The following is a 21,548-nucleotide window of genomic DNA, read 5'->3' as shown; positions in this document are numbered from 1 at the left end:
TTGGTTTTGGGAGATCGAGAAGATCTTGGCTATTATGCATTGTATAGAGGAGCAGAAGGTGGCATATGTGACATTTAAATTTACTAGGGAAGCCAAGAGGTGGTGTGAGTCGGTAAGGATGCTGGAAGAGCATTAACTAGTACTAGTGGTGATGACATAGGGCCATTTCAGAGTGGTTTTCTTTGAGCGATACTTTCCAGCCACTATCAGGAACACAAAGATGGTGGAGTTTATGATCTTGACTTAGGGGCAATTGTCAGTTCAGCAGTATGTTGCCCGATTCATGGAGTTATCGTGCTTTGCTCCATTTATGGTACCGGATGAGGGAAAGAAAGCTTGGAAGTTTGAGAGGGGTTTGAAGAAGGAGATCTGAAAGCAGACAACGATACTATAGATTCAAGACTTTGCTACTCTAGTGGATAAAGTCACTGTGGCAGAGGAGAGTCTGCAGGATGATACCGAGGTTCGGAACCCAAAAAAGAGGCCAGTGCCTCCCAGTTCTTATTCAGGTCCGAGGTAGGGCACTTGGAAGAAATATAGTGGTGGTGAAGGCTAGCGGTGAGAGACTGGTAGTGGTACATCTCAGGGTACCACATCTTCCTCAACTTGTTCTACTTGCAGCAAGAAAAATGCATGGAAGTGCTTGATGGGTTCAGGTGTTTGCTATCGGTGTGGTAAGCCAAGACATCTAATGTGCGATTGTGGCACGCCAGGAAGCAACGCACCCCCCCACAATAGCCATATAGAGGAGGTACTTAGATGCCACGTGGTGGATACCAAAGGGGTACAACTCAGGAAAGGGTGTATTCCCTAACTCCAAGCGATGTAGAGAACACCAGAGATGTGGTGACAAGTAATATTTATATGCTTTTGAATAAAGCTATAGTACTATTTGATTCAGGGGCGACGCATTCCTTTATTTCCCGGGGATTCATCAAACTATGTGGGTTAGAGGTGCAATTGTTAGATGATGAATTCGTAATGGCTACACCGGCAGGGTAGTACTCGTATGTAGTAAGGTGATCCGGGATTTCCCAGTAGAGATTCAAAGGAGAGTATTACTAGTCCGTTTAATTTTGTTTAATATGTATGGCTTTGATATCATTCTGAGGATGGACTGGCTATTAGCCAATTATGCTAGCATCGATTGCCATAGGAGAGAGGTGGTATTTAGGCCTTTGGATGAGTAGGAATTCAAGTTCGCAAGGCCGTGTTCTACACCATGAATCCTTTCAACTATTTAGGCTAGGAGGTTATTTCTAGAGGGATTCCAGGGGTACCTGACATTTGTAAAAGAAACGCCGAGAAAAGAACTTAAGCAAGAGGAGATTCCTATAGTAAGGGAGTTTCCAGATGTGTTTCTAAAGGATTTGACGAGATTGCCTCTTGATCGTGAGGTGGAGTTCACTATAGAGTTGACTCCAGGCACGTCACCGATTTCAAAGGATCCATATCATATGACTCCAACAAAATTAAGGGAATTAAAAGAGCAGCTACATGAGCTACTAGATAAGGGTTACATCCGACCAAGTGTTTCACCCTAGGGAGCACCGGTACTATTCGTGATGAAGAATGATAGGTTGATGAGGATGTGCATCAACTACAGAGAGATCAACAAGGTGACAGTAAAGAATAAATACCCGTTACCCAAGATTGATGATCTATTTGACCAGCTATAGGGCACATAGATCTTCTCTAAGACCAATTTACGATCTAGGTATCATCAGTTAAAGGCAAGATTGGAGGATGTACCAAAGACAGCTTTCCAAACCCGGTATGGCTATTATGAATTTTTGGTTATGCCGTTCGGCTTGATGAATGCTCTTGTAGCATTCATGGACCTGATGAATAGAGTGTTCCATAAGTACTTAGATAGGTTTATGGTGGTGTTCATGAATGACATTCTGGTTTATTTAAGGAGTTCAGCAGAACATGAGACTCATATGAGATTGGTTTTTCAGGTACTCAGGGAGAAGAAGTTATTCGCTAAATTGAAGAAATGTGAAGTCTGGCTAAAACGGGTTTCATTTCTAGGGCATGTAGTATCCAAGGAAGGAATATTAGTGGATCCGAGCTAGGTAGAGGCGATAGTTGATTGGGCAAGACCAAGAAATGTGTATGAGGTTTGGAGTTTCTTGGGTCTGGCTGGGTATTATCACCGAGTTGTTGAGGGCTTTTCTAAACTGTCAAGTCCTATGACACAACTTACGAGGAAGAATATCAAGTTTGAGTGGACTGGGAGTGTGAACAGAGTTTTCAGGAGCTGAAACAACATTTAGTCACTGCTCCATTATTGACTATTCCGTCAAGGGATGATGGCTATGTGATTTACAGTGATGCATCCCAGAAAGGACTTGGGTGTGTCTTAATGCAACAGGGTAAGGTTATCTCTTATGCTTCTTTCCAACTCAAGGAGTATGAGAAGAACTACCCTATGCATGACTTGGAACTAGCAGTTGTTGTTTTCACATTAAAGATCTGGCGGCACTACCTATACAGTGAAAGGTGCGAGATTTTTACGGATCATAAAAGCCTCAAATACTTCTTCACCCAGAAGGAGTTGAATATAAGGCAACGTAGATGACTTTAACTGATTAAAGACTACAAGTGCACCATTAGTTACCACCTAGGAAAAGCTAATGTGATAGTTGATGCATTGAGTTAGAAGTTAGTGGACGCGTCAGTCTCAGCAGTTGTTATGTAGCCTCAGATCATGATGGATCTGGAGAGGTTAGGAGTGGAGTTGGTGGACAAAGATCCACAGGAATTCATTGCCAATATAACTATTCAACCAACTTTTCAAGAGAGAATCAAAGTTGCTCAGAAGGAAGACGCAGAGCTGGTAAAGGTTATGAAAGGGGTTCAGGATGGTTTAAAGCTGGATTTCAATATCTTAGATGATGGGGTATTGAGATTTCACATCAAGATTTGCGTACTGAATGACACCCAGATGAAGAGGCTCATTCTATGGGAGGCACACCGTTTACTCTACACAATACATCCAAAGAGTATGAAGATGTACAGGGATTTGAGGGAATATTTCGGGTGGCCTAACATGAAAAGAAAGATCGCCCGTTTCGTATAGCAGTGCCTGACATGTCAGCAGGTTAAGGCAGAGCACCAGAGGCCAGTAGGACCACTTTAGCCACTTGACATTCCCAAGTGGAAGTGGGAGCATATCTCGATGGATTTTGTATCAGGGTTACCTGCAGCGATGCATGGGCAGAATTCCATCTGGGTTATAGTGGATCGGCTGACAAAGACTACACACTTTATTCCTATCAAAGTCAGCTATTCCATGAATAGGCTGGCAGAGCTATATGCGCAGGAGATTGTATAACTCCACAACATCCCTGTTTCTATCATTTCAGATCGAAACCCACGATTTATCTCACGTTTTTGGAAAAGTTTGCACGATGCCTTGGGATCACAGCTCAAATTTAGTACCTCGTTTCACCCTTAGACGGATGGACAATTCGAGATGACTATTCAGACTCTAGAGGATATGTTGTGGGGCGTGTGTGCTAGATTTTGGGGATAGTTGGATTCGGTATCTACCGCTCATGGAGTTTACATGTAATAACAGTTACCAGGTCATTATAGAGTTGGCACCATATGAGGTTTTGTATGGTCGTTGGTGTTGATTTTCTTTGTATTGAGATGAGTTAGTCGAGTGGTAGATTTTGGGATCAGAACAAATTCCACAGACCTTTGCAAAGGTTAAGCTTATCAAGGAAAGAATCAGAGCAGCACAGAATCGGCAGAAGAGTTATACAGATACTCGTCGACGGGAGTAAGAGTTCGAGGTAGGGGATATAATATTCCTAAGGATCACCCCGATGAAAGGGGTAATGAGATTTAGGAAGAAGGGGAAGTTAAGTCGTTGGTACATTGGGCCATTTGAGATCCTAGAAAGGATAGGTACAGTTGTTTATCGAGTGGCATTACCCCTAGCACTATCCAGAGTTCATGACATGTTTCACATATCAGTGTTGAGGAAGTACGTGCTAGACCCTTTGCATGTGCTAAGTTATAAACCTCTGGAGATCGGAGATGCATAACATACAAGGAGGTACCGGTTCATATTCTAGATTAGAAGGTACAGAAACTGCGTACTAAGGAGATACCACTAATGAAAGTATTGTGGTGTAACCACACTGTGGAGGAAGCTTCATGGGAGTTAGAGTCAGAGATACGTCATAAGTATCCTCAGCTATTCAGAGATGCTCAAAGCTAGATAGGTAATCAGAATGGTAAGTAAGTGGTTTATATGTACGTTGGGTAGAGTAGGTTTGTTTATGGATTAGAGTATGTATGGTCTCTAGGAGGGTTTTATATGAATATTGTAATCTCCTGAGACATTATGTTGTAACCACGATAGTCCTCCGCCATAAATGAGTGCAAGTAATAAATTTGGGACGGGACTGCTATGTGGGTGGTTATCGACTCTTCTTAGAGTTAGAGCAGTTATAGTGTCGAGGAAGTGATAAGAACTGTTAGCAAATTTCGAGGACAAAATTCTTATAAGGAGGGGAGATTGTAGAATCCCGGACCCAAAAAATAAAAGAAAATGAATATAAAAGAGAGAAAGACAGGAAAATAAGAGAAAAATAAGGAATTTGGTTAGGAAGGACCAAAACTGTAGACGGTTTTCTAAGCAGGAGAAAAACTGTTGCTGGTTTTGGGTCAACAAGGTGAGTTAACCACAAAACCAGTGACGATTTTGTGGAGACAAGGGAAACCGACGCCAATTTTCCTCTGGGTTTGCTCATCTATAAATAGGTTTGAGCTCATTTTTTTTTTTTAAAGAATTTCAAATCTCTCTCCTCTCTCTCCTAGGGTTTCAAAACTTTTTCACCATAAAGCCTTTCCAAGCTCTCCCTTGTTTCCCAGTTGTCTCTATCACCTATTGTCTAGCAAATATACGAGTTTTCACCGTTTGGAGGTTTTAAGGTTTTGTCATTTCGAACCGTTCGGGTTTGTTTTTCGGAAATAAGTAAGGGGATTTGTTTACATTAGTAATTTTAGAAATCTAAACTGATAGAACTGTAGGTTATGATATTATGTACGATATGACTGCTTATTTAGAAAATTTCATCGGGTGGAATTGTCGGTTTTTCGATTTTACGGTTTTGGTAAAAACTAGGGTTTTGAGGTATGACCTCCATTTTTCCTAAAACTCATTTCTTTGTATTAAACCTAAAGTAGGAGGTGCTTGAAACCCTTGTTTTCGATTTAAATTATGTTTTCGAACCATATGTTATAATAATGCTTTTTTAAACCAAATGAGTGTGACATGAGATGTTAAATGGAAATATACTGAACTGAGAAATATGATTATAAGATATGGGAACTGGAGTTCCAAATTGTTATCAAGAAATGTAGAAAAGAGATGCCGGTTAAATACCGAGAGATGTATGTACTAAGGTTAAACCGAGAGATGTGTGTGTTGGTTTATACCAATGAATGAATGAATTGTGAAAAATACTGAAACTGCTTAAATGCTTTATGAATGAAAACAGGTTATTGTGCTTTCGATATAAATTGTATATATGAATTATGAACCGCTTGAGAAAGCTTATTACCAAGAGAGCACGGTACCATTGCTAGCATAAGAGATACAGTGCAACCACACGTTATTCTTGAGTGTGGGTGTCGAATTAGTTGACTTGGTAAGAAGGGTCACTGGTTGATCACAGACCAGGGTGGTGTAGGCCAAGTCATACTGAAGAGAGTAGCATGACTAGCCTGGTGCCCCCAAGTCTAGATCAGAGCATTGTAAATGCACAACCCATACCACGGGGGAAGTAAATGGTGTTAATATGATGTTTCAAAGCTGAGATGAGTTCATTAGGCATATACATGATTTAAAAATAAAATGGGTAAAGTTATAGTTTTGAGTACCGAGTCGAGGGATCATACAGTATATGAGCCTGTACCCTACTTGTAAATACCAGAAAAATTAAAATGATTAAAATAATTGGAAAAAAAATAATAAATAAAATAAATTATTAATTAAGTATTATTTAATTGAATTAATAAATTAACTAAACGATATTTAATTGAATTAATTAAATTAAGTAATTAACTAAGTAATGTTAATCATTAGTTAAATTACATAACATAACATATTAATATATATTAATATATATATATATATATATATATATATATATATATATATATATAATAACCCTCCTGAAGCTTCTAAGCTTTAGGAGGTGGGTAGATTTTAAACAAAAGGTAACTTTTCTCCTGAAGATTCAGGAGATCCAGAGAAGGCACGCCCCCCCCCCCTTCTGCTCATTCCTGCGCGTCCAACGGCCATCTCCGTCTCCGTCTCTCTCTCTCTCTTAATTTCTTGACGAGTTTGCGGCGGATCGGGAAACGGAAGGTGCCGTTGGATTCCTGGTTTTAGTTTCGACATTTCTACTGGAGCATATTTTTCATGGGAACGGCTTAGGCACTGCTCCTGGGAAAAGGTAATTTTTTTCCATTTTCCCAATTTCGCTGTTAATATGTGGTTAAATTGACTATCGGGTACCACCACGTGATCCTAATCACGATTGTCGTCATTTTGGTGTAGGTAAACTTTCAATTGGGGTTTTCTAGGCCCCACTCCAAAGCGAGAGTGAGATTTGAGAAATTTGGTAATTTGACTATATTTAAGGGTATATTTATTTATTTAGAATTTATGGGTTTAGGAAATATTAAAATAATATTTTATTCATGATTAATTACATGGAACTAGAATTTTTGATTCAGGGTCCGGGTGAGCGTCGTAGATACTTTTTTTGGAGTCCCTATCGGTGTAGTTCAAGAAATCAGGTAAGGGGAAAATATATATTAAATTAGAATTTTTATAAATTTAATGAAAATTAAATTGTGTTATATGTACGTGTATATGTTTCGGTATGGGTTTAAAATGTCAACCATTTAAATTATGTTTTTCTGAATTTAGGACTGTTTATTAGATATGTATATGTGAAATTGAACTGATGAAAGTGAAATATTTTTTTCAAAATAATTATGCAAGAAATTAAAAGTATTTTTCTAGTATATGAATGTTAATTGTGGGTTGGTTTATTTTCAGGCAATGTATGAATTTTACTGCTAAATTGTGTGACATGAGTAAATAGGAATGTTGTGTGGAAATATGTTATATGTATGAGATGCATGATATACAGGGAATGAACTGAGTATGAAAATGTTAAATGAAATATGCTGCTTGTGTGTGTTAATGCAACCATGTAAATAGCTGAAATATGCTGGGTAAATAGCTGAAATATGTTGGGTAAAACAGCTGAAAGTGACTGGGTAAATGTATGAAAGCTAAAATATGCTGGGTAAAACAGCTGAAAGTGGCTTGGTAAATGTGTAACAGCTGAAAAATGCTAGGTAAAACAACTGAAAGTGGCTGGGTAAATGTATGACAGCTGAAAAATGCTGGGTAAATGTGTAACAGCTAAAATATGCTGGGTAAAACAGCTGAAAGATGCTGGGTATAAAATGAAATGAAATGAAAAGGGAAATGAATGAAATGGAACTAAAATTTGAAATGTGAACAATGTAAAATGGGAAAGAGTCACTTAAAGTGAAATGTAATGCAATGTTAAATCATGAATATGAACAGATGTGTATGATTGAATAATGATAGAAAGAATGATGTATTATAATATTAGAAGTATGTATGTACATAGAACAAGTTACGATTGGGCGAGGCGTACCTTTCGCCTGAGGGCTTGCTGAGTAAGGCGAGTGCACTAGTAGCTACAGATGTGGCAGTGGCCGCATAACGTACTAAGGCAGAGGGAACCTACTTGTATGGGCGAGTAGATTTCCTTATCCTTAGGGCCTTCGCCAATAAACTTTTGTATGAACTGTGTGAGTACGAGATCAATTTATCACTTGAGGGCTTACTAAGTAAGGTGAGTGCCCTGATATGCTTTAGCTACGACCTTTGGGTTGCCTAAATATCATAGCAGAAGGGTGCTACTTGTATGGGCAGGTAATCACCCCTATCCTCGGGTAATCTCGTGGGTTAAACATTTGCATGTGTTTGATTAGGTTCAGGGAATGATTTTAGAAATTATGTTAATGATTTTCAAATATTAAATTTTATGTTGTTATATAAACTCATGTTAGCCACAAATTGTTTTAATATATTATTTCTTCCCTTACTGAGATGTGTCTCACCCGAATATAAATGTATTTTTTTTCAGGACCTCCTCAAGATCGAGCTTAGAGAGCTCGATGTTTTTATAGCATTATTAGGAAATAGAAAAAGAAAAGGGTATATTTCTATGTTAATTTTGGGGAATGTAAATATTTATGTTTTATGTCTTTATATTTTAAGGCTATTGAGTAAGGAATGATTGTAAAAATACTGAATTGTTTTGGGAGTTATGTATTTATGGAAATGCAGGTGATGGATAATATATTATGGATTATAGATAGATTTTAGAAAACTCTATTATTATAATTGGGAAATTATGTTTATGTTTTCCGCTGCGTATGTTATGGATTATGATTTATTAGGATATGATCAAGTATAACGCACCGGACCTGAGTTTAAGGGTTCAGGGCGTTACTTTGCCCCAACCTTGGGAGCTTTTGCTTCTAATGAGTTGAATTATCTTATGCCGGAATTATATATATATATATATATATATATATATATATATATATATATAATAGGATTTAGAATGATTTATATGTGTAACTGCTTTCTACTAGAATAAACTCATGTAGTCACATACTGATGTAGTATGATCTACCTTACTGAGAAGTGTCTCACCCCAATATACAAATCTTATTTCAGGTCCTGAAGGAAATCGGTCCTAGACTTCTAGAGGGACTCTGAAGCATAGTGTTTTTGTTAGTTTATGTAAGTTCTTGTTTATGTACTGGGCTTTGGCCAGGTCGTCTTTTTGGGGATTGTAATAGCAGGTTATGTCTTTAGTTATGTATGGATGTATGTGAGGAAATAGTTGGAAACTCTGGTAAGTTTTATTAGATGATGTATGTTTATGTTTTCCGTTGTGTATGAATATAAAGTTCAGTATGAAACACCCGATTTCCTTTATTTGGGTGGGTAGTATATTTATGGTATTAGAGATATGCATGTTATGTATGTATAGTAGCAGTCCGGACCTACCTAGAGGGTCAAGATGTTATAGTTGGTATCAGAGATATGCATGTTATGTATGAATAGTAACACTCTGAGCCCACCTAGAGGGTCAAGGCGTTACAATATTAGAGTTGTCATCCATGAATTAAAATAATAAGATATTTTTATACCCTTTTATTTTAATTTCACTCTAGATACCTTAATTGGTAGCGACTTCTCGAAGAAAAGAATCAAACAATTGTAGAACTATCGGAACTGTTGTTAAGTTTTAAATATCTTTTATAATATTCTCTATGTATGAATTGCATTAGATTTTATGAATAAGTAAAAAATTATTTTTTATATTAATCTTTAATTAAGCTTTTTAAATAGTATGGTGTAATTCATAAGATATATGTTATGCAAATGAATAAAAATTATAATATATACTATATGCTATTATATTAATGTATAATGTACTACCTGTGTAATGGAAATATAGCATTTTTTTATTTTATTTTATAGAATTAACTATTTAATTTCTCAAAATTTTACCTTTTCTTTTTTTTTCTTATGGCTCAACTAATTTTCTATATTTTTAGACAAAATTAATAATCATTCATGTGTCATATGCATTACCATAATTCATTAAATTTAACTATTTTATTTTAGTAAAAGGGACTTTTACAACCATAAATATAGATTTTTGGGGCGGGGGGGGGGGGGGGGAGGGTCGTAAATGTCGCTCTTAAAATTTCAAGGGGACAATTGTAATCGGTGGTATAATTTAGGGGACGTAAATGTATTTTTTTCCTTAAAAAAAAAATAATAAGCAAAATCATTGTGCTTGTTTGATTATTTTCCCACAAGATCAATGACACGCATGCAAAATCAAGTTCATTCTATGCAATAAGGGGTTTTCGCTAGTTTAATCATTGTTTATCAAGTTCATTCTATGGAATAGGGGGTTTTTGCTAGTTTAATCATTGTTTATTAATTTCAATGACTGAGGTAAGCATGAAAGCAAAAGCAAAATCTTTGAAAGAAAAAATTGTATTCTTTAACATAATCCTATAGCAGCCAAACCTTCTAGTCTTCAAAATGAAACATCAAAGCATATTTCAACAAGAAGCCAAATCATAACAAAACCTCCACTAAAAAGTTAAGAACTTGTCAAAATCTAAAAACTTAATAAAGTGAAAACAACAATCACACATTGAACAAAACAACTGAAAGTTAAGAAAGAAAATTAGAGGCAATAACCCTATAATAAAACATATTTTTAAAAAACGTACCTCAAATGCTCATAAAAATAAGCACATACTACATAGGAAAGGAGAATAGTAAGTGAAAGAAAAAGGAAATAAATAATTAAAATAAAAAAAAATTATGAAGTTTGAAAGAGAGTTTCCTCTAGAACTACCTAAAACAAATCATTTGCAAAGATCAAAGTCTTAAATATATATATATATATATATATATATATATATATATCTTAAGAAAATTTATTGATGAATTGTTATATGTGATCTTAAATTTACTACATATAACTGCAACTTTGTTGTCTAATCTATCATAGAAAAGGATTGCATAAGAATTTAGATAATCAAAATAAAAATGAAATTCAAAATTAGAAAAATGTACACATCACTTAAACTAGCGAAGAGATTGATTAAAAAAAAAAAAAAATGAAGTTGAAATCTTATTGTGGACACAAAACTTCGTGTCAAAATCAAATCTTCAGTCTTAGAGAAAATCTTTGAATGTGTAGAAATCCAATTTTTAGGCTAATATCATATGTAGAGGGTGAGAGGAAGAGATCAAGAGAGGGTTGCCAACTATGAAAAGGATGACGATTGTAACAATGTCTGCCCTCCTACATAATGTCAGCCCTTCTACACAATGCTCATCAATGAAAGCAAAATGATGTAGAATGAGTGAAACCTAAGAGCTAAAGGGGAAAAAGGGGGGGAAAGGGTTTAATGAGAAAATATTTAATTAATAATCTTTAATACCTCACTTATTTTGTGGCGAATTTCTCTTATTGCTAATGACCCATAAAATTATGAACCAAAGGGATATCATTTTTTGGCCCCCATATCCTTGCTAAATAATATTGCTATAGGTCTAGTGGTGGCATTTATATCACTCTCTTTTTGTTTTTGCGACCGTTAATTCCTGCCTAATATGTATCTCGCCTTAATTATAATGTTCATTGTGATGAAAAACAAACACAACTTACTCAATATATTTATTAGTGACACAATTAGTGATAGATTCTTCACACTTGGAGTTTTATCCACAAAATCTATTTATATATATATATATATATATATATCTATATATATATATATATATTTACATAAGAACTCCAGCAACCAACAAGCCCTTCGGATCCCCTGGTGCAGTACCAAACCTACGGATCAGCGTCCTCCCCCTAAGTCTCGCTAATTAGGTAAAGTTCGGAATGCGGACACAACTTCCGTGTATCAATTAGACGTTCGGCTAACCCGACCCACGGGACACATCTCCATTACCATCCACGATCCCCGTTGGCTCACAGAGAACTGTCATCATCTACGGTCCCCGCTGGCTCACATAACGAACTTTCACCATCCACGGTTCCCGCTAGCTCATAGAGTATATTCTCACCATCCACAGGTACCGTTGGCTCCGTGAGTGTTTCTATTAGGAATTGAACCTCTGATGTTCTTTCTTACCTGAAATTTAATCCGTGGCGGATTATCGGGTAAGAATATTACAATCTATATATGACTCATTTAAGTTACGGATTTATGGCGGTTTGGATTGAATAATCCATGACGGATGACGGATAATCCGTCATTTTCATTCGTAATATTTAGTTATTTTTAAAATCAAAATTTGGTAATATATTAAACATTTAATAACTAATCACAAAATTATATATGTTTTATTTTTGAGAGATAGAGACTTTTATTTTAATCACAAAAAAGTTGAGCATCTAAGCTTGAGTTTGAATATGGGCATAGGATATACCTAGATATGCATATAGGTTGTGGAAAAGTTGAGAGTGTGAGATTAGACCTTAACTAATAGAGCTTATGCTTATTGATTTGGTGCCTAATAAACACGAGCATATGGAACGGATAGGCGAATATCCATCCGTCGGACAAAATCTTATATTACTTATTTAAATGCGAATAAAAAAAATGAAATTGTATTTGACTCATTTAATTCGATTATGGTGTTTGGATTCGATCGCAGTTGATGAATTTTTTATCCATTTTGATTGAGAAGTAGAAGTTGAGCGGCGCCAAGCGTGCCAATGAATATGGTGACAGTGAGTGGGAGCAGATGGGGTGCTGCTTAGTTGTTTCCTAGGAGTAAAACCCCATTTGGAGACCCATCGCCCGTCTTCACTTTCAACTTTCAAGTGTCAAAACGGCGTGGCCATTCAACCTCACCACGTCACCAACTATAATGCCATCAGCGACAAACCGCGCTGCCCGCCTTTTGCCTCTTCTTCCCGGAACCAACCTCCCACTTCATTTTTATTCTTATTTTATTTTTTAATTTTTGGGGTTTAATAAATAAATAATAATCCCCCTCGCCCCTCGCCCCTCGCTCTTGCCCAAAATGTAAAAAGACTTCCAGAATCTCATAACACGCCAAAATTATTCCGCCATTCGCCCACGTGCCATCTTCTACCCTTCCCCTTTATTAAGCCAAAAGCAAGCCGACGGTCCAGATCTCCCCAAAGTCTCCCTTCTCCCTCCACAGTCCGCATCCGTCGCAATTTCGATCCATATATACCACAGCCCATCGCTCACCTCTCTTTCCCAACCCTCCCGCCTCCTTCCTCCTATGTGGCCATGAGCCAAACCATGTCCGGTCTGGGAGACTGGCTCCACTACTACCCCCCTACCACCTCGTTTCCGGCCCAACCGCTCCCTCCCCGGGACTCCCGCCCCCCGCAAACCATGTTGGGCGATCGAGTCGTCTCCGACGCCACCGTCGTCACCACCACCATCACCTCCTCTGTGAACTCCGGCGCCGCCGCCCACCTGAACGCCGAGGGCCGAGTTTCGAAACCGGTGCGGCGGCGGTCGAGGGCGTCGCGGCGGACCCCCACCACCCTTCTCAACACCGACACCACCAACTTCCGGGCCATGGTGCAGCAGTTCACGGGCGGTCCGTGCGGGCCCTTCTCGTCCTCCCCCGCCTCCGGCGGTCTCAACTTCAATTTCGGGATCGGAGGAGCCCACCTCCACAGGCAGCAGAATTATGTTAACCACCCTGGTGGTGGTGCAGTGTTGTTTCCTGCCGCAGTGGGGGGCTCGCACCAACATCAGCAGCAGCAGCAGCTGCAGCTGCAGTACTTTCAAGCACACCACGACCATGATCAGAGACCAGCAGGGAGCAGCGTCCCTAGGGAAGGGATGGGGGTGTCCGACGGATTGATAGGGGAGGGCGGAGTGCCCTCCCAGGTGCCGTACAGGCCGGCGCGGGGGTCCGTCGCCGGCAGGCCGGGAGCTAATGGTTACATGTTTTGAGAAATATGAATATTTTAAAGGTGAAAGATATGAAAGGAATCGGATAAAGTAGAAGGTTCTGACTTTTTGGCGCAGGGGGGGAACCATTGACCGATGTAAATATATGTTTGTTAATTCTCACTTGGTCGGAAATGGCAATGTCAGCTAGCTACCTATAAACCTACCTAGCTACCTGGAATGCTAGAGATATGATATCGTTTCGAAGATTTTTTCTTTTACTTTTACGTTTTATTATTATTTTTTTCTTCTCCTTCAGTGTTCTTTTGTTTTTAAAAAATTAATATTTTAACTGGGTTTGATTGTGAGGGCTTGCTTGTTTGGTATGAATGATCATGCATGCTAGCTAGTACTAGTAGATGCACAATTTTGGAGAAAAGAAATGAAAATGTTGAACTGCCTCTTCAATTTAGCAATAAACAGATAAATAAAAATGGGAGGAGTGAAAACAAACTAATTAGGTTTTCCCTGGGCATGCAAACTATCAATTTCCATATGTGAGGGAAAAAGAAAAGAAAAATCAAATCATGGAGTCCAAATTAATTAATATTCTTTTGAATTTAATTAGCATCTTCATGAGTTGGGTAACTGAAATATCACCGAAAGGGGAGCTGGGAAAGGGATTGAGGTGAGTGAGAAATAGGATGGAAAGAGGGGCTGAATCTGAGGTCACGTTGGGTGGGCTCCATTCGCACTGAGAGGAGGAAAATGGCATTCCTCACAAAGTCAAATCTACCCAATGTTTCCTAATTTCAATTGGTTTTGATGGCCATATTTTATTGCCAAAAGAAGACTTAATAAAACTCTATTACTCTTTGACAAAGTCAAATCTACCCTAATGTTTCCTCATTCCTATTGGTTAAAAGAAAATTTGGGTGCCTTTTGATTCTCTCTTAGATTACATCAATCTTTATTTGGTTGCCAAAACATTATTCAAGTTCATAAATATTCAGCATAGGCTAGGGTTATATATAATAGTCTACCTAGCCTATGCTGAACATTAATGTACCTCTATATATATATATATATGAGACTTATATTTGGATGCTGTGTTTGTGCAAATTCTGGAAAGTAGATTGATTTTGTCTAGTCAAGCTATTTAGTCCATCGCCCCTACCAAAATAAAATAAAATAAAATTTTGAAAAAATAAAAAAAACAAAACAAAAAATAAAAGGTTGACTTACCACTAAAGAGAAAAGTGCTTCAAGGCCCTAGACACTGTTGACTTAGGGTGGAGGGTCCTCCTACGATGCTCAAGTTAGCTGAATCGTCTAGTAATATTGTTCGTAAGGTAGAAAGTGAGACCAAGTATATGAAAAATATCATTTGTAGCATATGAATTGACCAAATAGCAGAGCTCCCCCTTCTATACTTTGAAGGGCGCTTGAGTTCGTTTGACAAGATAATTGCTATATTGTAAGTCCCTCATTTCATCTTCTTTTTTACATTAATAGTTATTTCTAAGAGTAATCACTCTACTATCCATGTGGTTCTCGTAACCATTGATACATACATCCTCTACCTTTAACAATTGCCTCTTATGTCCTTACCCAAGTTTGGAGGTTGCTTAAGAAACTAGATAAAGCAAGATATAGAGTTCTTAGGTTTCGATTTTTTGATCGTATCTCTAACCAAGGGTTTTTTCCCTAATTTCAAAATTGAACAATTGGAGAGAGAGAGAGAGAGAGAGAGAGAGAGAGAGAGAGAGAGAGCTCACAACAGTATGTTTTCTTCTTATTGATTTAAATTTGTCATTATAAAACTATTATTTACTCTGCCAGTGCTATAATAGTATCAAAATGTATCAACACAAGTGGTGTTTGTTGGTCCTGTATAGGTATTTCATAACAATCTTGCACCCAACCAACTTCTTCACCAACTAAGCTAAAAAGCAATAAGCTTAGTCTCCTAGTTGAATTTTCTATTTGATATACCCAAATATATCATCTACCATAAGTTAAGAGGAGGCTCCCACCAAGACAAGTGCTTAGTTAGAGTGATTTACGCCTACGCTATAATGCCCTTGACGGGGGGAGCTGTAGTAACCTGAATAGAAAAAAATAAAAAATAAAAAAATAAAAAATATATATAATAATAAATATCTTGGAGGAGATATTTTTAGATATTTACATAAAAATATCTTGGAGGAGATATTTTAAGTTACTTATGGGCTAAGTTATGTTTTTATTTTATATCTCTCTCTCTCTCTCTCTCTCTCTCACGTCTCACTCTCTCTCTAAGTCTCTCGGATCACTCACGAGTGCTCTTTGATTCTCTTTCCCTCCTCTCGGCTCATGGATCTCGTTTTCAGGCCCCGCTCCAAAAGTTAAGGTTTCGTTTTTCAAGAGTTTCGTGTCGTTTTTTGGGAATCAGGTAAGGGGATTATATTATGTCAGTTACTTTTGTAAGTTTTAACCGATTAAAATACTGGATATGTTTATATATATATATATATATATAGTTATGACTTTTCCTAGGTTTTCGAGCCTAGGATTCGGTTAAAATACTTTATTTTCAAAACCAGCCGATTAAATTCGAATATGTTTTTTTTTTTTGGATTAAAGTATTGGACTTTCTGAACGTTTTCACCGATTGAAAATTTGAGGTTTCAAAGCGTAGGCATGTTTTAATACGAACCAAAGGCGATAAGGTTGATTATCTCTGTTTTTCCTGTACTTAACTACGTATCTATATTTTAGTAAAATAACAACTTAGAGATACTCATATCCCTATTTTCAGCACAATGTCTATTTTTTCAAATAGTTATTTTATTTATGGTTTACCAAGTGAAAAATTGTATGGTATGAGTGCAGTTTTAATTAGTATGAATGAATAGGTTTTGTGTAATACTGAATTGTAACAGCTAGATGCCGAGATGTGATATGACGACTATAAGCCGATATGTGATATGATGGCTAAATGTCAAGTCTGATATGCCAGTTTTATATCAAGATAGTTTATGATAGATATTCCACAGAATATTTACTGGGGCATCCCTTACAAGCGACGCGTTGCACTTGAACCACCCGAGTGTAGTGAAAAGTGGGCGAGGGTAGGCTAGGTCGTTGCCCCGAAGCAACGCGCCGTGTCGGCGCCCGGGTACGGTGTCAAATATGCGAGGGTTCCTGCATCATTCTGGACGTGGGCAGGTAAAAACATTAGTTCAGGAAACTAGGATTAGATTAGCAACTTGGAATATAGGGACACTTACGGGTAAAAGCATGGAAATTGTGGATACAATGATTAGAAGAAGAATTAATATACTTTGCCTTCAAGAAACTAAGTGGATGGGGGAGAAAGCTAGAGAAATCGATAAATCAGGATTTAAACTTTGGTACACTAGAAAAGAAAAACATAAGAATGGAGTAGGCATTATTATAGACAAAAACTTAAAAGATAGCATTGTGGATGTAACTAGAGTAAGGGATAGAATTATAAAAATCAAAATGGTATTAGGACAAGAGATAATAAATATCATTAGTGCTTATGCTCCTTAAGTGGACTTAGCAGAAAATCTTAAGATACAATTTTGGGAAGATATGGATAGTATTATACAAGGCATACCAGGGACTAAGAAAATATTTATAGGAGGAGATCTGAATGGACATGTTGGAAGAGATAATAAAAATTATGAAAGGATACATAGAGGATATGGATATGGAGACAAAAATGAGTCTGGGGAGATGATCTTAGACTTTGCTATGTCATATGATTTTAGTATAATGAATACTTGCTTTAAGAAGAGAGAAGAACACTTAATAACTTTTAAAAGTAGACAAAATAGAAGTCAAATAGATTTTTTTTTAACTAGGAGGGTAGATCATTTATCATGCAAGGATTGTAAAGTTATTCCAGGTGAAAGTCTAACCACACAACATAGAGTGTTAGTGTTAGATATATGCATAAAAAAATGGAAGAAAAAGGATAAAATAAACCAGTGTAGGAGAACTAGATGGTGGAACCTAAAAGGAGAAAATATAATAAAATTTAAAGATAAAATGATCAAAGATGGGGATTGGACCTTAGAGGATGGGATAGATTCAAATACTCTTTGGAATAGATTAGCTAGCTCTATTAAAAAGATAGCAAAAGAGATTTTAGGCGAATCAAGGGGAAGATTCTCAAATAGCAAAGAAAGTTGGTGGTGGGATAAAGATGTACAAAAAATCATAAAGACAAAAAGAATTTGGTATAAAACGTGGCAAAAATGTAGAAACAGAGATAACTTTGAAAAATATAAGGAGGCAAGAAAAGATACAAAAAGGGCCGTTAGTGAAGTTAAACATAGATCATTTAATAGTTTGTATGATAGATTAGGTACAAAAGAAGGGGAAAGAGATATATTTAAACTTGTTAAAGCTAGAGAAAGGAAGAATAAGGACTTAGGAAATGTAAAATGTATAAAAAGTGAGGATGATATTGTCTTGGTTAAGGACGAAAATATTAAAGAAAGATGGGGAAGTTACTTTAGTAAGTTGTTTAATGAAAACCAAATAGAAGGCTTAAATTTAGAATTGTCAAATGAGGAAAAGACTAAAAATATAAGATTTATTCGCAAAATTAGAGTTAACGAAGTTAAGTTTGCACTAAAAAAGATGAAAAATGGGAAAGCTATGGGACCAGATAACATCCCAATTGAAGTTTGGAAATGCGTGGGTGATAACGGAATTATATGGTTAACTAATTTATTTAATACAATTGTAAAAACTAAGAAAATGCCAGATGAATGGAGGAAAAGCACTTTAATACCTATATACAAAAATAAAGGAGATATTCAAAATTGTAATAACTATCGTGGAATTAAACTTATGAGTCATACGATGAAACTATGGGAAAGAGTAGTTGAACAAAGATTAAGGTTAGAAACGAAGATGTCAGAAAATCAATTTGGTTTTATGCCTGGGAGATCTACCACAGAAGCCATTTATCTTTGAAGAAGATTAATGGAAAAGTTTAGGGAAAAGAAAAGGGTCTTGCATATGATATTTATTGACCTTGAGAAAGCATATAATAGGATACTTAGGGAAGTTCTATGGTGGGTTTTAGAAAAAAAGGATGTATGTTGTAGGTATACCGATGTCATTAAGGATATGTACGATGGAGTAATGACTAGTGTAAAGACTATAGATGGAGAAACTAGAGAATTTCCAATTACCATAGGTGTACATCAAGGATCTGCTTTGAGTCCTTATCTTTTTGCTTTAGTGATGGACCAATTGACTAAGAGTATTCAAAAAGAGGTTCCATGGTGTATGTTATTTGCAGATGATATTGTATTAATTGAAGAAACTAGGGATGGAGTAGAGGCTGAGTTAGAATTATGGAGAGAAGCTTTGGAATCTAGAGGCTTTAAGATAAGTAGAAATAAAACAAAATATATGAAATGTAATTTTAGTAATGATAGGAGGAATATTGGAGACAAAGTTAAACTTGAAGATGAAGAAATAAATAGCACTTGTAGATTTCGATACCTTGGATCTATTATGCAAGCTGAAGGAGAAATTGAAGACGATGTAATGCATAGAGTTAAAGCAGGTTGGGTAAAATGGAGAAGTGCTTCAAGTGTTCTATGTGATCGTAGAATACCCTTAAAATTGAAAGGGAAGTTTTATAGGATAGCTATAAGACTAGCTATACTATATGGATCAGAATGTTGGGCGACGAAGAAACATAATATCCAAAAAGTAAAAGTTGTCGAGATGAGGATGCTTAGATGGATGAGTGGTATAACATTGAAAGATAAATTAAGGAATGAACATATTCGTGGTAAGTTAGGTGTAGTTCCTATAGAAGATAAGATAAGGGAGGGACGACTCAGATGGTATAGACACTTGCAACTTAGGCCTTATAGTGCACCTGTGAGGAAGAGTGACTTAGTTACTGTGGGGGGCAGTAGAAGGGGTAGGGGTAGACCTAAAATAACTTGGGAGGAAATAGTGAGTAAGGATTTAATATCTTTGAATCTATCAAAAGAGATGGTCCATGATCGCATAAATTGGCGGAAAAGGATTCATATAACCGACCCCACTTAGTGGGACTAAGGCTTGGTTTTGTTGTTGTTGTTGTACAGTTTTATGAAAATGAATTATGATTTCAGTTTTATGATGTAAATTGCCATATATGATTTTAGAGCCCTATGAATATAATGTTATGTTATGAGCATGGTACCGTAGTTATATGTTGGGAGATAGTGCAACCACACATCTTAGATAGAGTGTGGGTATTTGATAGTTGATTGGAGTCCTGGGGAGTACTTCCCGATGTAGAATTCCGACGCCCAATTCGATGTAGAATTTCGGGTGACCCTCCGATGCATAATTCCAGTTATAGGGTAGGATCAATCGTACTTACTACTTAGTTTGACTTAGCCATAGTCGGCAGGCTATATACTAGGTCCAGCCTATGAGCCGCACAACCCGTCATGAGGGGAAGCATGTCGTAGTAGTATGTGATAGCGTGATGACGCTAATTTAGCAGTCCAAGTTGTATCTTTTAGGCATATATGGGCATATTTACTATAGAACGGGCTATATTGAGCCAGCAATACATTACTCAGAAATTATGTATTTTCAGATATACAGTTCAGTACAGTGTTAAAATGCTAGTTAAATGTATTTAAATGTTATCATATATATGTTTACATGAAATCTCATGCTAGCCACACACTGATAATAATATAATCCATCTTACTGAGAGGTGTCTCACCCTATTATACAAATCATGTTTCAGGTCCTTCGAGGGATCGAGTCTAGCATACTGTCGAGCTAGTGATAGACAGTTTTAGATATTGTCAGAGCTGGTGAGACATAGATAACAATTTTTATGTTTTTGGCGTTTATATATTTATGATATGGATTTGGTATGTAGTTAGGAACAGGTAGAAACTATGGTATGTGTTTGATGTATTAGAAATTTTTCCGCTGCTTATGTATATGATGATGGGGATGTAACACCTGTTTTCCCTTATTAGGGCGGGTTGTATTTATTTATGCTATTAGAGAAATTTATATGTTATGTTTTAGTAGCACCTTGGGCCCGAGCATAGGATCGAGGCATTACAGGAGCAACTCACGCCTGCGCCATAAGTTGCTCATAAATGACGCATCACCTTTGAGTCAAACTCCACCATTATAAGAGGGGATTCGGAGAAGAGGTAAGTTCATCTCATTCTAAACCATACTTTAGTGTTGCATACCACCTCTCTAAAAGCAGTCTCTTACTTAGACATCAGAGTGATTCCCCAAAATACATCCTGGGTCTTCCAAGCTACTCTACTTTTCATCCTTTTCAGGTGATTAGAGATCGAAAGGCTCGTTGGAGGTCATCGACATTTTTATTCCACAAAAATTGGCGCCAGCTATGGGAACGCTTTAGAGAGGTTTTCTTCCTACTCCAAATCTTCGATCCTTGGTCACGACTTCATCAAATAATTCAAAATCAGAGCATTGGCGCGATCTCTCCCTGTGTTTCCCTATGAGCTAGTGTGAGGAGAAGCATTTGAAAATGCTAGAAGGCGCCTTCGACTCTGCCGCTGCATCCACTGCCCCCGGCACCAACCGTGCCAAAGCAAAGCGCCTTTTGGGCATCACAGAGAAGCTCTCGCACAATCGCGATCTTGGTGGCTCTAAAGACTTTGTCGTCCTGGCCCAAGAGACAAAGCCACTTTTGGAAGGCTTTAATCAGATTTTTACTGTCACCGAGGTCTTCCTCGCTGTTCTGCTTCTGATATCCATGGATGCTCCTTGATGTAGACATCAATGGCTTTGTAGACGTAGTCGCCGAATAGCCGAGTGTGTTCTGTAAAAGTGACGGCTAATTCGTAAAACTTTTTTGGCTTTAAATTGGCATTCGAAGCAATCTTCGATAGGTATCCGTTAATCAATTTCCCGACGAACATCAGCTTCGT

At 37.2% G+C, this 21,548-nt stretch overlaps 2 protein-coding genes across 2 annotated transcripts; both read left to right on the top strand.

Annotated features, from left to right (window-relative positions):
* Positions 1-2,716: 2,716 nt before the first annotated feature.
* Positions 2,717-3,085, top strand: LOC131148281 (uncharacterized). Its single transcript, XM_058098001.1, has one exon. The coding sequence runs from the start codon at positions 2,717-2,719 to the stop codon at positions 3,083-3,085; it is 369 nt and encodes a 122-aa protein (XP_057953984.1).
* A 9,758-nt stretch (positions 3,086-12,843) lies between these two features.
* On the top strand, positions 12,844-13,949 carry LOC131149868 (uncharacterized). The gene has a single exon (XM_058100653.1). It carries the CDS (start codon positions 12,964-12,966, stop codon positions 13,642-13,644), a length of 681 nt encoding a protein of 226 aa, XP_057956636.1. The 5' UTR covers positions 12,844-12,963; the 3' UTR covers positions 13,645-13,949.
* The last annotated feature ends 7,599 nt before the right edge of the window (positions 13,950-21,548 follow it).

Source organism: Malania oleifera, chromosome 2, assembly GCF_029873635.1.
Source record: "Malania oleifera isolate guangnan ecotype guangnan chromosome 2, ASM2987363v1, whole genome shotgun sequence".
In the NCBI taxonomy this organism is placed as follows: Eukaryota; Viridiplantae; Streptophyta; class Magnoliopsida; order Santalales; family Ximeniaceae; genus Malania; species Malania oleifera.
This window is presented reverse-complemented; position numbering and strand designations above follow the sequence as displayed.